The 20,173-nt window shown below is 46.7% G+C and overlaps 1 protein-coding gene across 1 annotated transcript in view; it reads left to right on the plus strand.

Moving 5' to 3' along the window:
- Positions 1–3,720: 3,720 nt before the first annotated feature.
- The window catches only part of EIF2S2 (eukaryotic translation initiation factor 2 subunit beta), a 42,135-nt gene continuing 25,682 nt past the window's right edge, over positions 3,721–20,173 (plus strand). Inside the window, exons 1-2 of the mRNA XM_077459150.1 lie at positions 3,721–3,898; positions 16,558–16,732. Coding sequence (XP_077315276.1) covers positions 3,884–3,898; positions 16,558–16,732 — 190 coding nt within the window. The 5' untranslated portion in view covers positions 3,721–3,883. The remainder of the gene's footprint in view (positions 3,899–16,557; positions 16,733–20,173) is intronic.

Below are 20,173 nucleotides of genomic sequence, written 5' to 3' on the forward strand. Positions count from 1 at the left end.
GGTCATTGTAGGTTGGTCACTACTGTCAGTGTAGGTGGCCTCTGCTGTGTACTTAACAATTAGCAGGTGTCAGTGAATATTGATTCAGCGGTACCCGTCGCTGGGCTCCCACTTTGTGTGATCACATTGGGAGAGAGGGGGGGAGCAGAGAGAGAGGGGGCAGAGAGAGAGAGAGAGCAGAGAGAGAGAGAGAGCAGAGAGAGAGAGAGCAGAGAGAGAGAGAGAGCAGAGAGAGAGAGAGAGCAGAGAGAGAGAGAGAGCAGAGAGAGAGAGAGAGCAGAGAGAGAGGGGGAGAGGTAGCAGAGAGAGAGCACAGAGAGAGAGAGAGGGAGCAGAGAGAGAAAGAGAGAGAGAGCAGAGAGAGAGAGAGCAGAGAGAGAGAGAGAGCAGAGAGAGAGAGAGAGCAGAGAGAGAGAGAGAGCAGAGAGAGAGGGGGAGAGGTAGCAGAGAGAGAGCACAGAGAGAGAGAGAGGGGGAGCAGAGAGAGAAAGAGAGAGAGAGCAGAGAGAGGGGGGAGCAGAGAGAGAGAGAGAGCAGAGAGAGGGGGAGCAGAGAAAGAGAGAGAGCAGAGAGAGAGAGAGAGCAGAAAGAGAGAGAAAACAGAGAGAGAGAGAAAAAGCAGAGAGAGGGCAGAGAGAGAGGGAGCAGAGAGAGAGAGAGAGAGCAGAGAGAGAGAGAGAGAGCAGAGAGAGAGAGATAGCAGAGAGAGAGAGAGCAGAGAGAGAGAAGAGAGAGGGGGTAGAGAGAGAGAGAGAGAGGGAGCAGAGAGAGAGAAAGCAGAGAGAGAGAGAGAGAGAGCAGAGAGAGAGAAAGCAGAGAGAGAGAGAGAGAGAGGGAGCAGAGAGAGAGAGAGAGAGAGAGCAGAGAGAGAGAGATAGCAGAGAGAGAGAGAGCAGAGAGAGAGAAGAGAGAGGGGGTAGAGAGAGAGAGAGAGAGGGAGCAGAGAGAGAGAAAGCAGAGAGAGAGAGAGAGAGAGCAGAGAGAGAGAAAGCAGAGAGAGAGAGAGAGGGAGCAGAGAGAGAGAAAGCAGAGAGAGAGAGAGAGGGAGCAGAGAGAGAGAGAAGAGAGAGGGGGCAGAGAGAGAGAGGGAGCAGAGAGAGAGAAAGCAGAGAGAGAGAGGGAGCAGAGAGAGAGAAAGCAGAGAGAGAGAGGGAGCAGAGAGAGAGAAAGCAGAGAGAGAGAGGGAGCAGAGAGAGAGAGAAGAGAGAGGGGGCAGAGAGAGAGAGGGAGCAGAGAGAGAGGGAGCAGAGAGAGCGAGAGAGGGAGCAGAGAGAGAGAGAGCAGAGAGGGAGCAGAGAGAGGGAGCAGAGAGAGAGAGAGAGTAGAGAGAGAGAGAGCAGAGAGAGAGAGCAGAGAGAGAGAGCAGAGAGGGAGGGGGCAGGGAGAGAGAGAGAGAAAGCAGAGAGAGGGAGCAGAGAGAGAGAAAGAGGGGGAGCAGAGAGAGAGGGAGCAGAGAGAGGGAGAGAGAGAGAGGGAGAGAGAGAGAGCAGAGAGAAGGGGAACAGAGAGAGAGGGAACAGAGAGAGAGGGAGCAGAGAGAGAGAGGGGGAGCAGAGAGAGAGTTCAGAGAGGGAGAGATAGAGAGAGAGAGAGCAGAGAGAGAGAGGGGAGAGGGAGAGAGAGGGAGCAGAGGGAGAGGGATCAGAGAGAAAGACAGAGGGAGAGCAGAGGGAGAGAGAGAGCAGAGAGAGAGGGGGAGCAGAGGGAGAGAAAGAGAGGGAGCAGAGAGAGAGCGGGAGAGAGAGGGAGAGATAGAGAGGGGGCACAGAGAGAGAAAGAGGGGGAGCAGAGAGAGAGAATGAGGGGGAGCAGAGAGAGAGAGAGCAGAGAGAGAGAGGGGGAGCAGAGAGAGAGTTCAGAGAGGGAGAGATAGAGAGAGAGAGAGCAGAGAGAGAGAGGGGAGAGGGAGAGAGAGGGAGCAGAGGGAGAGGGATCAGAGAGAGAGAAAGAGGGGGAGCAGAGAGAGAGAGAGAGCAGAGAGAGAGGGGGAGCAGAGGGAGAGAAAGAGAGGGAGCAGAGAGAGAGCGGGAGAGAGAGGGAGAGATAGAGAGGGGGCACAGAGAGAGAAAGAGGGGGAGCAGAGAGAGAGAATGAGGGGGAGCAGAGAGAGAGAGAGCAGAGAGAGAGAGAGCAGAGAGAGAGGGGGAGCAGAGAGAGAGAAAGAGGGGGAGCAGAGAGAGAGAGCAGAGAGAGAGGGGGAGCAGAGAGAGATAGCAGAGAGAGGGAGAGAGAGAGGGAGCAGAGAGAGAGAAAGAGAGGGAGCAGAGAGAGAGGGGGAGCATAGAGAGACCGGGAGAGAGAGGGAGCAGAGAGAGACCGGGAGAGAGAGGGAGCGATAGAGAGGGGGCAGAGAGAGAGAAAGAGGGGGAGCAGAGAAAGAGAAAGAGGGGGAGCAGAGAGAGAGAGAGAGGGAGCAGAGAGAGAGAAAGAGGGGGAGCAGAGAGAGAGAGGGAGCAGAGAGAGAGAGAGAGGGAGCAGAGAGAGAGAATGAGGGAGCAGAGAGAGAGAAAGAGAGGGAGCAGAGAGGGAGGGGGAGCATAGAGAGAGCAGAGAAAGAGAGGGAGCAGAGAGAGAGCAGGAGAGAGAGGGAGAGATAGAGAGGGGGCAGAGAGAGAGAAAGAGGGGGAGCAGAGAGAGAGAAAGAGGGGGAGCAGAGAGAGAGAGGGAGCAGAGAGAGGGAGCAGAGAGAGAGAGAGCGAGAGAGAGGGAGCAGAGAGAGAGAGCAGAGAGAGGGGGAGCAGAGAGAGCAGAGAGAGAGGGAGCAGATAGAGAGAGGGAGCAGAGAGAGAGAGCAGAGAGAGGGGGAGCAGAGAGAGAGAGAGCAGAGAGAGAGGGAGCAGATAGAGAGAGGGAGCAGAGAGAGAGGGGGAGCATAGAGAGAGCAGAGAAAGAGAGGGAGCAGAGAGAGAGCGGGAGAGGGAGGGAGAGATAGAGAGGCAGTAGCTCTGCCCTAACCGTACCTTACTATTTTCTATGGCCCCACATCTGAAGGCAGACCATGAATGGTGCGGTATGGTTCGGTTGTATGGGCCGCTTTCATAATGAAAACACTCAAAATAGCGTACCATACCGAACCAACCCGAACCGATCTGCTCAGTGGAAACGAGGCATTAGTGTCACCTATCACTGCCCATCAGTACCACCTAACAGTGCCCATCTGTGCTGCCTAACCGTGCCTATTATTGCCACCTGTCAGTGCCGCCCATTAGTGTCACCTATCAGTGCCTCCTATTAGTGCCACTTATCAGTGCCCATCAGTACCACCTTTCAGTGCTGCCTATCAGTGCCCACCATTTTATAACAAATTATGAAAAAAAAAAAAAAAAATATATATATATATATATATATATATATATATATATATATATATATATATATATATATATATATATATATATATATATATATTAAATTTGTGTGATAAAAATGTCATTTGGGTACAGTGTTGCACGACCGCGCAATGGTCATTCAAAATATGACAGAATTTTTCTTGGTAAACGTGAGCTTTCAAAACGAAATTAAAGTATGGATTTGAATCAGTTTTTTCAGAAATACATATAAGACAATTCTAATGGTAAGAAATAAGACAACAATACAGCCTCAGTATATTTTGCTGAGGAATGCAGAGCGCTGCAGACAGACTACATCTCCCATGATGCAGTGCGCGGAAGCACGCTGACTACGTGTACGTAGAGGTGGTCATGCTGGTGGCGCTGTGGAGTGTTGTGCGCAGGCGCAGAAGTGTGAGAGTGGCTGGAGCTGATGTAAGAGCGGAGACCGGGGAGGAAGCGCTGACGCCGGGAGTCGGTGATAGGAAGACACACACGTTCTCCTCGTATATACATAGAACAGGCGGGGAGAGGCGCTGAGACTGAGCGGCAACATGTCCGGAGACGAGGTGAGTGAGGGCGGAAGTGAGCGCACGAGGTGCCGGGACATGTGCGCCGGCTACAGAGGGGAGGCCTGGGGCCTGCGGCGTGGCCGGGATCAGGGGTGGTGATCATCCCGATCTACTGATAGACTTTTGTGTGCTCATCGTACTCTGTACAGTGTGATTGTACGATCTGCTCCACATCCACCGCCAGCTGTGTAATACAAGGGCCGGCCTGGTTGGGGCCCCATGAAGGTCCAGGTGTCTCCAGTCCTCAGATTACATCGTTATGGTGTATGTAGAGGTGATTGTATGGAGGAGATCGGACAAAGCCCCCGATCCTCTCTCTGGTCCTGTGTACTAAGATTTCATTCTGGAGATATGGGCTGCTGCACTATACACATGTGGCAGGCCTCTGGTGGATCACTTTTTAGAGGGTGTTTGATAGGCAGTGTAGAGGGTGTTGTGTTGTCACTTCACTGCCTATTTTATTGCAGAACCTCAGTCTGCCTGGTAAGGTGCCGCTGCCTACTCCCCTTCGCCACCGTACTAGCAGTAGATGTGCTCTGGCCTTTGGGTCATGGCACAGTCTGGGCACATGAAGGTGGTTTTATGGTCTTTGCATGAGTGCGCTGATTGCCCTGCAGGGGCACCCCAGAGGGTGCGCTGATTGCCCTGCAGGGGCACCCCAGAGGGTGCGCAAATTTATCACTAGACTCATCTGTAATCAAGCCCTGTGGAACATCTGATCACACGGGGGGAGAGCAATTTTCACCTAGGCAGAAATTGCAGAAAGGCTGGCAGAACACAAAAAAATGTCACCACTGCTGTGTCTCAGCCAATCGGAGAGGCAGAATCTCAGTAAGATGAGACACCCGTGGATACCGCTAGATGAGATCTCAGTTAAGTATTAGACCCCTTTCATATTGGGGCATTTCAGACGCTTTTGGGCTAAAAAAAATAAAATCTGTAAAGTGCCTTAAAAACGCCTCCCCTGCGGTCCCTGTGTCCGGCAAGCAGCATCTTTGCGGTGGTGACCGAGCTGTGTATACACCGCTCCTGCCCGTTAAAATGAATGGGCGATACACGGTGCATTTAACCCCTTTTTTTTTTCGGTCGCTAGAGGAGGTTAAAAGCGGCCGAATAGCACCACTAAAATGAGAGTAAAGCACCGCTAAAGCTAGCGATGTCTACAGTAAAGCCCTGCTATTTTCTGTTTTTTTTTTTGTCCACTAGCGGGGCGTTTTTTAACCCCCACTTTCAATGGGCAGGGGCGCTGTAGGAGCCGTGTATACAGCGCCTCAAAGATGCGGCTTGTAGGACCTTTTTTTTTTTTTTTTTTTTTTTTTTTTACCTGTAGAGTACCTGTCACTACCTATTACTGTCACAAGGGATGTTTACAGTCCTGATAGCAATAAGCTTGATCAGAATTTTTTTTTTATTTTTTTTAAAGGGACAGTGTGTTTAAAAAAAAAAAAAAAATCCTATTTATTTTATTTCAAAGTGCCCCATCCCCAGAAGCAAAAGCATACATAAGTCACGTTCTCAAGTGTAAACAGTATTCAAACTACACATGTGAATTATCACCATGATCGTTAGAGCGAGCGCACGAATTCTAGTGCAAGACCTCCTCTGTAACTCTAAACTGGTAACCTGTAAACATTTTTAAAGTGTCGTCTAGAAATGACGTGGAGAATTTTAAGTACCATAGTTTGTTGCCATTCCACCAATGTGCGCAATTTTAAAGTATGACATTGGAGGGGGGGGGGGGGGGGGTTCCGGGGGAGCCGTGTAATGTCAAGGGGTCCAGAGGTGCCGGGGGAGCCTTGTAATGTCAAGGGGTCCAGAGGTGCCGGTGGAGCCGTGTAAAGTCAAGGGGTCCAGATTATTCTCTTAGCAGGTGAATGCCGTTCTCCATGCATTGACTCTGGCCCTTAAGTGGAAAAAGGTTGCTAACCCCTGTTTTATGCCTTTATGGCTGTTTTTTATCCAGGTTCCAAAGAATTAAGTCAATAGCTACAAAAACAGTAGCTGCTGAGTTTTAATAAACACACTCGCCTGTTTCAGGATCCAGAGCTAGCCTCACCTGGAATGTTTTTTCGTGGGTCTTCATGTCCCTGGCGCCAGCATATTTGATATGGGAAGCCAGCTGTGATTCTTTGCGCCTTCACACTGAGCATGCACAAGGTGTGCTGCACCCTATAAATGGTTCTAGTCTAGGGCAGGGATGGCGAACCTTGGCGCTCCAGATGGTTTGGAACTACATTTTCCATGATCATGCACTCTGCAGAGTGCATGAGCATCATGGGAAATGTAGTTTCAAAACATCTGGGGTACCAAGGTTCGCCATCACTGGTCTAGGGAGTAGTTGGGGCTGAACCTCCACACGCATCACCCAAGAAATCTGTGTGAAAGTGAGTGGGAGAGCGTGCCTGCCGAAAAGGTACTCTCTCCCCCTTCACCCGTTTTTCTGGTTCGTGTGTGTGTGTGTGGGGGGGGGGTTAAGAATGTTTTTTTTGTGGTTCCCCCTCCGACTTCCTCATCTAGATGAGGATGACAACACCTTGGCCCACAGCCTCCTGGGATAACATCACACATCCCCGGAGGGCCAGCCTCACAGCAGTCCATCTTGCACATAGGCTGTGGGTCATCAGGAAGGGAAAACCTGCTGTTGACTTTGGATTTTCCCAAACCCGGGTTAAGTTCCCTTTATAGTGGTACAGTGGTTCTTCAGGGTAGAAACCGCTGATAATCTTGAAACTGTGAAAGAGCATCAGGAATTCAAAATCGAAATAAAAATGTTGTATCTGAATTTGTAGCCGTATTATGCTTGCCAAACCTCCTGTCAATCTTCATCTGAACAGTTGGTCATCAGCATGAAGGGATGAGTCAGTTCATGCTGATGACCAACTATTTAGTTGCATTAAAGAGGAGTTTCAGTCTACACCCAAAAAATGAAAAGTCAGCATCTACAAGTACTGTAGCTGCTGACATTTAATATAAGGACACTTACCTGCCCCTGGATCCAGCGCTGCGTTGATTACATCAACTGCTGAAAGTGCTTAAAAGAAAAAATTAAAATGAGGGTTTATTATCACTTTATGAAAGTTGCAGGCCTTGGTGCTATAGATGGTGGAGCAGATGTCTCCCATGCTTTCATGCTCAGGGAGATTTCAGCCAATCTATGGCTTCTCTGAGGCTTGTCAGCAAGTTTCATTTCCATGTTACCCTTTCATAACCTAGCTGAGTCAGTTTAGGGACAGCATTGTCTGTTTCAGTATGGCTGAGTATGAGAGGATCGGCGTTTACAGCCATCAGCTCAAAACAGATAAAATCTCATTGACTGCGAGGGAGAAACTTTATTGGACAGATAATATTGAAGAACGATGTTCTGCAGCATTGGCACAGATGCTTTAGTCCTTTTGCTGTCAGGGGCATTTTTTTATTTATTTTTTTTGTGAACAAATTCCCATTTTTAGAATTTCTAAAAGCCGAGACCCTGTAGAATAGCATGGTGACAGTTGCAATTTTTAATGTTACAAGATATCAGCGCCACTATTTATCAGATCTGTATTTTTAGGAAAAATTCATTTGGATTTATTTTATTGCGCTCGCACAATAAAACAGTTTCTTGGTAAAATATGAGGTGCGTTCAATGAATAAATGTGAGATTTATCAAGCCTTAAAACGGTGGAAAGCTCTTTAAAAAAAAAAAAAAAAAAGTTTTGTTCTGCACGGCAAAAATGTATATGCATCGCATTCTAGCACATTATGAAGGACTTTCTTGAAAATGAAGCCTTTCCACGGTGCACTGTGACCGCTGTAGGTTCTTCCATCTTCACCTGGTCTTCTTTCTGGGTTCGTCCGCAGAGGCCGCTTAACTGGTCCGAGCCACGACAATATTACATGTGAGGGAGTTTCGGCTGTGCTGCGCAGTTCTGAAAGGAAAAAGACGGGTATTCTGTTCCTTCAGAGCGCAAGTGCCAGGGACGTCACCAGCTGCTGCTGGCTAGAATGTCTCCTAACAGTGCACATTTAGGAGATATTGATTTTACCTACATGTAAGCCGTATTATAAGCTTACCTGTAGGTAAGAATTAGTTTACTGCCACTTTAAAACTACGTTTGCCTGTGAACTGGCAAAAAAACAATATAATTGTCCATAGGCAAAGCTTTACAGATCTTTAGTTCAGGGCAAGCTCCAGTGTGTGGGCAATGTGGTATTTTTTTACAAATATTCGCAGTTTTAAAAAAAAAGTTTTGTAACATTAGGGTCCCCATTAGTCTGCACCTGCAGGTTAGCTGCACTTTGCCATAGACTTCTATTATATCTTGCGGGTGTGGTGCACTTTTGACTCCGCCCCCCACCAACTGTCTGTTACATTTTTCCTTTGGAGACTTTTGCGACACCCTGTAGTATGGATGGGCACATCTCCTTAGCTGGCTATTGTGTTCTGACAGTTAACACCGTCAGAACAATTTTACAGCTGTCCATTTTCTGCCCAACTCATTTGCTCAAGCTAGGTGGCGTGGACAGAGCTTTCCACCCTTTAACCACTTCAAGACTGCAATACGTTGCGACTTAGAAGTGGTTTACTGGAGTTTAAGGCTGAAGCTATCAGCCATAACACCCGGTATATTTTTCTTTTAGGCGTCTAATCGCTTTCTCATAAAAGCGATCAGAGCAGCTGATTAGCCGCTGGATAGCTTTTAGTAGCAACAGGAGTGTTCCCCTCCCACCGCCCCAGTGGTTCTCGGGCTTACCGTTCTTACTGGTGAGCCCTGGAAATCGTCTCTCCACACCTCTATGATCTAGGAGGACCAGAGTGGAATTGCTTCTGGTCTAGAGTGAAACATCCCTGGAACCACAAGCCTGCGAATAAAAGTGCTACCGCATGAATGTTTGCCCCCGCCCATGTCTCGGGTGGGGGGTCGCCTTCAGGAGTGTGCAGCCCGGTGGTCTTCTCGGTTATCTGACCAATGGGTCTGTGATCTGATTTTCTCAGGCTACAAGATAGTTTCTCTCTTGGCCACCAAACGGATTTTTTCCCCTCCAGCATACCCGCCCGGAGGCCCTCTTGGGGCCAGTGAGGGACGTGCTGAGTCGTGGGATGGTTGTACTGGTTCCGGAATCGGAACGTTTCCAGGGATTCTACTCAAATCTGTTTGTAGTTCCCAAGAAGGAAGGAGTACGTCCAATCTTGGACCTAAAAGCCCTCAATCACTTTGTAAAATTGCAGAGGTTCAGAATGGAATCAGTTCGCTCAGTAGTCGCTGCACTCCATCAAGGGGACTCCCTGGCATCTTTGGACATCCAGGATGTGTACCTGCACATACCCATATGCCTTCGGCCTCAAAAGTTTCTGCAATTTGCAGTCTGGGAAGCCCACTACCAGTTTGTGGCTCTTCCTTTTGGTCTAACATCAGCCCCCCCGAGTCTTTACCAAGGTATTGGCTCCAGTTTTGGTGTTGCTGCGGCAACTTCGGATAGCAATCTTGGAATATCTAGACTATCTTTTCCTGAGGGCATCTACCGCCTCAGAATTAGAGGAGGATGTGGCGATCACCATGCAGACCCTGCAAGAATTTGGGTGGCTGTTGAACCTAAAGAAGTTGGTGATTGTACCGACCCAGCGTCTGGAGTACCTAGGCTTACTGCTGGACTCCATGGAAGCGAGAGTGTTTCTCCCTTCAGACATGCTGCAGACTCTCAGATCTGCGGTAAACTGCTTATGAACAGCAAGTGGTTGTCGCTCCGCTTTTGCATGCGAGTCCTGGGACTCATGGTAGCCTCCTTCGAGGCAGTACCTTATGCCCAGTTCCACACCAGAGTCCTGCAGAAGGAGATTTTGACAAAATGGGATAAATCTCAGTTGTCCCTGGATCAACCGATCCAGGTGAGCCAGTCAGTCAGAGACTCACTCATCTGGTGGCTGAGGTCCCCGGTGATTCAGTCTGGGAAATTGTTCCTACCTCTGAAGTGGACAGTGATCATGACGGATGCCAGCCTGTCCGGCTGGGGTGGAGTGATGGGGGTTCAGTCCGCTCAGGGCCTCTGGTCGACGGAAGAATCCAAGTTGCCGATCAATCTGCTCGAATTGAGAGTGATCAGGCTGTGCCTCTCCACATGGTCGATGAGACTGCAAGGGCGTCCGATCAGGATCCAGTCAGACAAGGCCACGGTGGTGGCATACGTCAATTGCCAAGGGGGAACAAGAGGCTCAGCCGCTGAAAGGGAGGTCGCTCACGTACTTCGGTGGGCAGAGCGACACGTACTGGCCCTGTCGGCCATTTACGTCCCGGGAGTGGAGAACTAGCAGGCGGACTATCTGAGTCGCCAGATGCTGGACCCAGGAGAATGGGAGTTGCATCCGGAGATATTCAGGCCACTGTGCCTGAGGTGGGGCACACCAGTCGTGGATCTTCTGGCCTCCCGTCTCAATCGGAAGGTGCCAAGATTCGTGTCCAGGGCAAGAGATCCATGGGCAGATGCACTGGTGGCTCCGTGGGATCAGTACCAGCTGATCTATGCCTTTCCTTCACTGAAACTGTTACCACGCCTGCTTTGCAGAGTGAAAGCCAAGGGGATCCCAGTAATACTGGTTGCCCCAGATTGGCCTCAGTGTCCTTGGTACGCAGACCTGGTGCGTCTGGTTGCAGACGCTCCCTGGTGACTGCCGTTGCGAAAGGACCTTCTGTCTCAAGGTCCGATTCTCCATTCTGCTTTAACGGCATGGCTATTGAGAGCCAGGTGTTGAGGAACCGGGGTCTGTCGGACTCAGTGATCTCAACTATGTTGAGAGCACGAAAATCTTCTTGGAAGATATACTGTCGTACCTGGAAGGCCTACATCTCCATTTGTGAGGAGAAAGGATGGCATCCGCGCTCCTTTTCTATATCCAGGATTCTGCTGTTTCTTCAGCAAGGAGTAGACCAAAAATTGGTGTTAAGTACCATTAAGGGGCAAATTTCAGCCTTGGCTGTCTTTTTTTTTTTTTTTTTTTCAGCCACCCCTGGCGTCTCACTCATTAGTGAGTACCTTTGTTCAGGGGGTACGACATGTAGTCCCTCCGGTGTGTCCAGCGTTACCCCCATGGGATTTGAACCTGGTGTTATCGGCGCTTCAAAAACTGACGATAAATATCAGGGAGATTCCCCTGTTTACTCTTTCCCAGAAAGTGGTCTTTCTACTGGCCATCACATCGACCAGGAGGGTTTTGGAGCTGAAAGCTTTGTCTTTCAACTTGTCCTATCTGGTTATCCACAAGGATAAGGTGGTGTTGCGTCCGCAACCGTCCTTTCTACCGAAAGTGGTCTCTGCTTTTTGTATTACCATCTCTCTGTCCTAAGCTGAAACACCCTAAAGGGGTGGCCCTTCACACTAGGGCTGAAACAACTAATTGATTATGAAATTAATCGATTAATTGGCCAGTAACATAATGAGGTTAAAAAAAAACTAAAATTAGCCCTTTATAGTACCAAAAAATCGAATTGCTACTGTAAATATTACTTACACAGTTCTACAGTAAAAACAAAAAAAGGGAACCCCCTTACTGTAGTGGTGGTCTGCCTTTTTTTTTTTTTTTTTTTTTTTTATGAATGCCTATTTAACCCCAATAACTATTAGAAAATCGAACGAACGTTCTTAAAATTAATTTTTTTTTTTGAAGGAAGAAATTGTTTGTTTTTTAAACAATAGTATATTAGTAAACTAATAGTGTATACAGTACCGTATATCACTTCTGTCTGTTATTCTCAGAGTGGATTAGAGATTTTGCTCCCTTACCATATAGTTTATTTATATTTACCACTACATAGAGATATTTAAGAATAGATTGCCTTTTTTTTTTTTTACTTTGCATATTTAACAAAATTATACACCACACTTTTTTTTTTTTTTAAGGTTATTAATCGAAACGATAATCGGCCAACTAATCAATTATGAAAATAATCGTTAGTTGCAGCCCTACTTCACACTGGATGTGGTTCGGACTCTGAAGGTGTATTTGTTTACCACGGCTCCCTTTCGGAAGTCAGACTCGCTGTTTGTTTCGGTAGCTGGTCCCAAGAAAGGCATGGCGGTTTCGTCAGCCACCATTTCCAGGTGGATCAGACAGATTGTAGTACAAGCCTACGCCTTGAAGGGGCAGGTGCCTCCCTTTCTGGTCTGGTCTGTCGCTCAGGTGTGTAAGGTGGCGACCTGGTCATCTGTCCACACGTTTACCAAGTTCTACAAGGTAGACGTCAGTGCATCGGCTGATGCCTGTTTTGGCTGTATAGTTGCAATTGAATATGCAATTATATTTTCCTTTTTTCCATAAAAACACAGTACCGTTAATGCGCTGTTGCATTACGTTCCACAGTTTTTTGTGCGCTTTTGGGTAGTCGCTCCTGTTGGGGGTACCCTGGTTTTGTGGTGGATTTCTCCACGCACTGTTTTTTGTGGATGAAGTTTTTATGCGGTTTTCTCACCCCTCATTTGGTACTGCTTGGGGACGTCCCAATGGAGAAGCTGTCGGTCGGTGAATATAAGAGAAAATAGGATTTTTTTGTACTCAATGTAAAATCCCTTTCTCTGTAATTCACCGACCGACACAGCACCCACCCCTCCTTTTTATCTTTACATTATACTGCTTGGTGACGTACTGATGACTGCATGGCAGGGTGGAGGGTTGTTGCCCAAGGGACCGCCCCCTGGGCGGAACTAAGTTCTCAGTGTTTTGTAACAACTGATGCCTAGTATCTCCTAGTAATAGGGCAGAACAACCCAACGGTTATGGCAGGAGCTGCGTCGGTCTGTGAATTACAGAGAAAGGGATTTTACAGCGAGTACAAAAAATCCTATTTTTTTCAAGTACTTGCCGAGACGGTTTACTGATAGTTTGTCATATGACAGTGGCACTAATATGCAGCACTGATGACACGTGGACTGTCAGCTGTTTTTATTTTTATTAATTTAATATATGTATAATGACTGTCTGTCTTTTTTTATTTTTTTTATTTATTTATATATATATATATATATATATATATTTATTACAATTCTGTGTGTATATATATTAATAAATAATAATTTGTGTGTGTTCGGGAGTCTAGTAAGAAATACAGATTTTTACCGATGTCCCTCTCGCCGCCACCGGTAATCGGCATTTTTTTCCTCCTCACAATATCAGCGTGAGGAAGAAAAATAGCCGATCAGCTGTCATTGGCTGATAGCTGATCACGTGGTAAGGGGTCAGGATTGACCCCTTCGATCTGTGATCAGGCGAGTCTCATAGACCCGCTGATCACAGAGCGTGCCCTGCAGGGGGTGCACAGGCAGCTCAAGCCCTGGATGACATACAGGGACGATTTACTGCATAAGATTACAGGATCTTTTTTATAACCCATTTAATCACTCTGGTATGATTCAGAGATGTTTAAATAGGAGCTGCCATCATAAATTCAGATAATTTCTGTGTGTTGCCTCATCCTCTATGTGAAAGCATTCTTGGCTTTCTTTCTGTTGCGTCATTTTGCTATCCTTATTTTGATGAATTGACGGGGGGGGGGGGGAATACACATGTTCCTACTGTAATATTAGAAAGGTGAGGGGTACAAGGTTTTATGTTCACAGATTGTGAAGTCCCCTTTTATTGAAGTGACATCCTCACTAGGGCTGAAACAACTAATCGATTACTATTTTCATAATCGGCTAGTAACATGGTTAAAAAAAACTAAAATGAACCCTTTATAGTAAAAAATAAAAAGCAAATCGCTACTGTAAATATTTCAGTTATACAGTAAAAAAAAAAGGAACCCCTTACAATAGTGATTATCTGCTTTTTTTGTACTATAAAAGGGCTCATTTTAGTTTTTTAACCCCATTATGTTACTAAACATCTTAGACCTGGTTCACATCTGTGTTTTTTGGTGCTTTTTGCACTACAGTTCAGTTACATGGTTTCCTATGGGACACAATCACATCCATGCTTTTTTCAGCTGCTGAGTATCTGGAAAGGGCCAGGGACTTTGTTTTGCGTTAAAAAAAAACACACTTTTGGTTCAATATAGTTCAATGGAAAAGCTGCAGAAAAGCATGGAATTCGTTTTTGCAGCAATTTGTGTTTTTTTAATCTACCAAACAACAAATTGGCCAAAAACGCAAATCGCAGCAAAAAGCACTGCAGAAACAGATCAAAAGCAAATTGCATAGGTGTGTACTGAGCCTTATGCTGGGCACTTTGTACATTCACTGAATGAAAGAATATTTTGTTTGAAATTTTCACTTGTTTTTTAACATTCTGTTTTTAAAATGAATATCATTTCTGATCGAAAAACCACATCCACTGTCTGAAAATTCCTTTGACCAAGAAGTTTTCTATTTCCAAATTTTCACTGGTTGAAAATGAATGTCGGTTTGACCCCACTAACAATTCGAAAATTGAACGAATGTTCTTAAAATTACATAATTTTTATTTTATTTTTTTATTTTTATTTTTTTGAAGGAAGACACTTTTTTTTTTTTTTTCCAATAAAATTTGATGCGAGTCTGATATTTACAAGATTCATCCTTTTAATAGTATATACAGTATATATCCTCTAATAGTATACACTACATCTCCTCTAATAGTAGTATAGATCTCTTCTGTCTGTTATTCTTAGAGTGGATTAGATATTTTGCTCCCTAACCATATAATTGGTTATATTTACCACTGTATAGAGATATTTAAGAATATGTAAAGTTTAAAAAAAAAGTCAATTTAACCACTTGGGATCCGCGCTATTGCAAAATGACGGCAATAGCGCGGACCCACATTTTCGGGACTACGTCTATTGACGTAGTCCCGGTTACGAGCGGCCTGCGCGCCCCCTGAGGGGCGCGCTCTGTGATCGGCGAGTCCGTGAGACTCGCCTGATCACCGATCCGTGTAAGGGGTCGATCCCGACCCCTTATCACGTGATCAGCTGTCAGCCAATGACAGCTGATCATGTGATAAAACGGAGCCGGTAATCGGCTAGTATTCCTCCTCGCGCTGACAGCGCGAGGAGAAAAAAAAAAAGCCGATCGCCGGCGGCCGTGTTCGGGACATCAGTCCCGATCACGGCCAGCAATTTAAAAGGACACCTGCCCCCTGCCAGTGCCCACCTGCCACCCGCAGTGCCATCCTGAAATAAAGTAAGTGCCCCCCTGTCAGTGCCACCCAGCAGTGCCCATAGTGCCCACAGTGCCACCCAGCAGTGCCCACAGTGCCACCCAGCAGTGCCCACAGTGCCACCCACAGTGCCACCCACAGTGCCACCCACAGTGCCACCCACAGTGCCACCCAAAATCTGCCTCAGGTGCTGCACCCCAGTGCCGCCCATCAGTGCCCAGCAGTGCCGCCCATCAGTGCCCAGCAGTGCCGCCCATCAGTGCCCAGCAGTGCCACCTATCAGAGCCACCTATCAGTGCCACCTATCAGTGCCCATCAGTCCCATCTATCTGTGGTACCTATCAGTGCCCATCCGTGCCACCCATCCGTGCCACTTATCCGTGCCACCCATCCGTGCCATCTTATCTGTGCCCATCTTTGCCCATCAGTGCCGCCTTATCTGTGCCCATCGGTGCCGCCTTATCTGTGCCTATTAGTGCCGCCTTAACTATGCCTATCAGTGCCCACCAATGCAGCCCATCAGTGCCCACCAATGCAGCCCATCAGTGCCCACCAATGCAGCCCATCAGTGCCGCCTAATCAGCACACTTCAATGAAGGAGAAAAATGACCCGTTTGCAAAATTTTATAACAAACTATTAAAACATGATTTTTTTTTATTTTTTTTTTTGCATCTTTTTTTGTTTGTTTAGCAAAAAATAAAACTCCGAGCTGTAACTAAATACCACCAAAAGAAAGCTCTATTTGTGGGAAAAAAATGATAAAAATTTCATTTGGGTACAGTGTTGTATGGCCGCGCAATTGTCACTCAAAGTGCATCAGCGCTGAAAGCTGAAAATTGGTCTGGGACTGAGGGGGGTTTAAGTGCCCAGTAAGCAAGTGGTTAAAGTGGTTGTATAGTCCTTCTTTTTTATTTTTATTTTTTTACAACTTTTACCTACAGATAAGCCTATAATAAGGCTTACCTGTAGGTAAAAAAAAAATCTGTACGGTTTAGGAGATATTCCCCTCGCAATGCGCTGCTGACTGCAGCGGCGCATGCACACAGGGGATTCTCGGCTGAAAGTCCGGCAGACGCCGTACCCTGCCGGAAAGAAATCTCCCGTGCGCATGTGCGGGAGTGCCGATATCGCGGCTCCGACCACTAACAGCGGCGGAGCCGCGATACCCGGAAGACACGCCGAGGGAACCTGTCAGCTCCCTCGGTGTGTGGATCGGGCGAGATGTCGGGTCCTCGATTTAAGATAAGTATTTCATAATGAGCTAGTATGCGGTGCATACTAGCTCATTATGCCTTTTCCCTTGCAGGTCAGAAAAAAAAGTCAGCGGGTTTACTCCCACTTTAAATTATATACCACAATATTTTTTAAGGTTATTAGCCGATTATTGTTTTGATTAATCGACTAACTAATCGATTATTAAAATCGTTAGTTGCAGCCCTAATCCTCACACGGTAGTACAGTTATGTTTTGTACACCCAGATTTTAGTCGAGTTTTTTGATAGATTTGGCAGAGGGGAATTTTATTTCTATTTTATGTGTAATCCTTTTTAGATGATTTTCGACCCTACTATGAGCAAGAAGAAAAAGAAGAAGAAGAAGCCCTTTATGTTGGATGAAGAGGGTGAACAGGTGGAAGAGACCCAGATCCCTGAAACTAAAGAGGCAGAACCAGAACCAGTGGAGGACAAGGATGTGGATGCAGACGACGAGTCATTTAGGAAGAAAGGTGCTTGTGTAATCTTAGTTTGCTTCCATTTGTTGGCCCCTGTTCTGGCTTCTCTGGCAGATCACATTTATTTGTTTGTAGGGTGTTCAGTTCATTAGCCAATGCCATTAAAGGAGAAGTATAGCCAAAGCTAGTTTGGCTATACTTCTGTAGGTCAAAGGAGTGCAGTTCATTTCTTTTTTTATACATCATGGGACACAGAGTGAGGCTAATATTTATTACCTGCTGGGTTATACTCTATCATCATTAGGTGAATGGACACTGAAAGATCAAAGGTCTTCAGACATGAAGTGATCCCCTATAATAACACCTCCCATACAGGTAGTACTTTTATTTATTTTTTTACCAGTGTCTGCAAGGTGGATAGCACAGTTTGTTTGAGCTCTCTGAGCTCCAGGTCGCTAGTCCCACGAACTGTTCCAAAAATGAATCCGAGGGATTGACCGATTGTGTCCATTTGACATAGGCTTTTATGCTTAGATAAATGGTACCTGAGCCTCGCAAAGAAGACTCAAGATCATGCAAGGTTTTGCCTGTAACGTGGCATCCAGGCACTAGATCCTGCGGAGTGGAAATCCTGGACACTACAGTGCTAATGCATTTCCTGTGGGGTGCTGTACAGGTCCAAGGGAATGGACCCTAAACATGAAGTGGTACCCAGTCCTTGAAGGTTCCAAGTGGCCCTGCACCTGGACGGGTAAGTGAAACCCCTTTATCGTATTATTGTAGGGTTTCCCAGTGATTGTAACAATCAGTCAAGCTAGCTAAAGTCTTGGGCACCTGTGTGGTGACTATATGGTGTGGGGGGGGGGGCGTGTTCTGGGCTAGCTGTGGGTGTTTGCAAAGTACTTTTTTTTTTTTTTTTTTTTTTTTTCTTTCTTGTGTCTGGCTGTCTTTTACCTGTGTGATGGCACACGACGGTGCACCATTTCGCCTTGGTTCGCCAAGGCGAGGGCTCAGCAGTTTGGCTGCCATGGCGCATGAGCTGTAGCCTTTGGGTGCACGAAGATTTGCGCTGTATGCGAATACAGTTATAACCGCATAGAATGTTCTGGTGCACACCCAGCTTATTTAAGCTGTGCAGGCCAAGCATGTGGTGCTTCCAGAAGGCAGCTGTGGGACACAGAGCAGGCTCTGAACAGACACTTACAATAGTTAATTTTTTCCTTACACGTGTCACATGAGTCACCAGGTGTTGGTTGGCAGGCTAAAGGTGCTTAGCAGGATTGTTGCATAGGGGCTTGGTGAACACTATTAAAGGGTCTCCCTTCTGAGGTGTTTTAACTACACCCAAGTACTCTTTGCGGCATTGAATGTCTTCCAAAAAGGAGTGGAACTAACACCATAGGGAAGGGCACACCTATGTCATAAGTAGTTCCTGATGAACCTAGTCATAGCTCCTGAAAAGCCAGAGGCTCCCGGGCAATCTGAGTTGCTGTGCCCATCTGGTATTGTGCCTAAAGTTAATGCTGCTGCCTTCACCCTTTTATCACTAAGTATGAACTGTCCTCAGCCCTAGATAGGTTAGAGCACAGGTTTTTCTGCCATGATTGCCTCCATCCCATAGGGTGGCAGGAAGCGTGACAGACCCTCCTCCCTGGAGTCTCCTAGTCTGAAGCAGGAATGGGTTGAGGATGGTGTAGAGCCGAAATTAGGTTTGGTGGAGTGCCCGGCAGATGAGTCTGCTTCCAAGCAATCTGGGCCAGAAGATATCCAGTCGATGTCTAGCGCTCAGTCGCAGAGGCTTTTGATCCTGACTGTGACCGTAATGGTTTGTTCTACCTTTAAGTTGCCTCTTGCAGATGACTAAGCCCCCTGGTCCTCTTTGGGATCTGAGACCTTTTCGGGTTGCATAGACTTTCCTGCTATACCCCCGTTGGAACAGGTGGTATATGCTGATTGGGAACATCCTGACAGGACTTTTTTGCCTCCTAAAAAAAGATTTTCTCATTTATATCCCATGGATGAAAAGTTGGTCAAAAAATGGCGCATGCCAGCCGTAGATGCATAAACAGAAGAAAAAACAGCGCCAATCTAAGTGCAGTATTGTTGAATCAAAGACATTTAATTTGTGAAGTTATGCACTCACACTCTACCAGAAAGTTTCAGGCACATCATGTATCTAGAGGACATCGCAGGGCTCCCAAGGAGAAGCGGTAACTCGTTCGGCTGTATCTCTCGTCCGGTGGCGCCGGTGGTTCCCAGCGTTTGTGGTTTAAACCACAAACGAAACGTCATCGCAGTGCGCCCCTCAACATAACAACGAACGGACCTCCCGGACGCTGCTACACCGAGCCGTGCGACGCTGGGAACCACCGGCGCCACCGGACGAGAGATACAGCCGAACGAGTTACCGCTTCTCCTTGGGAGCCCTGCGATGTCCTCTAGATACATGATGTGCCTGAAACTTTCTGGTAGAGTGTGAGTGCATAACTTCACAAATTAAATGTCTTTGATTCAACAATACTGCACTTAGATTGGCGCTGTTTTTTCTTCTGTTTATATGTCTTTTACAAGGTACCTTCTACCCTTGAACATGCCTTCCTGCCTGTGCTAAAGAAATCCTCCCCTTTCTATGGCTATTTTCCACCACCAGTAACTGTGGACTATAATTTGTGATCCTGCCAGCTATCCATTACTTTTGCTGCATTTACTGACATATACAGCAAGGATTGCAAAACTCTGTGATAAGCAGACTTGACATCCCTAAATCCACCACGCCAACTTCAGCCTTTTTTTTTTTTTTTTTCCTCCCCAAACCCCCCCCCCCCCCCCCCCCCTCTTTTTTTCCTTCCTCACTCCCCCCATCCAGGACATATATAATCCAGCAGCGCAACGCACAAAAAAACAATTTCTCTTACAGCCGTAGATGCAGGAGTCTTCTTTAATCAAGAACTTAACTTGTCTGGTAGATAACGTACAGGGCTTGAAAGACCCCGTTTACAAGAAATTGGAGTTTAATATTAAAGGCTTCCTTTTTTTCTTTGGTCAGTTCCGCTATTCAGGCAGCTGTTGCAGCAATTGGTATTTGCCAGTCTATAAAGGATCAGATTAAACTGCTGGATAGGCCTAACCAGGAGTATGATTTGCCTGAAAGTAATAGATATTCCTCAAGCACTGTGTTTTGCTGTTGATGCTTTAAAGGATTCAATACAGCAGGTTTCTCGTCTGGCTCTCTTGTCTGTACATATGTGCAGACTTTTATGGCTTAAGAACTGGTCAGCCGAGCTTCCTTTTTAAAATTGTCAGGTTTCCCGTTTCATGGGGAATGTTTATTCGGTGATCACTCGGACATGTATATCCAAAAGATTTCCGGAGGGAAGAGTCCTCTACTTTCTATGAAGAAAAGCACCAAACATCCCTCGTTTAAAAACCCAGGTAATGCTTCCTCAAATGTCTCAGCGTGAGGGTGGTTCCACTGACAACAGGACACTAAGGCCA

Source organism: Lithobates pipiens, unplaced genomic scaffold, assembly GCF_037356315.1.
Source record: "Lithobates pipiens isolate NorthernLeopardFrog02 unplaced genomic scaffold, aLitPip1_a1.2 Scaffold_28, whole genome shotgun sequence".
Classification (NCBI taxonomy): Eukaryota; Metazoa; Chordata; class Amphibia; order Anura; family Ranidae; genus Lithobates; species Lithobates pipiens.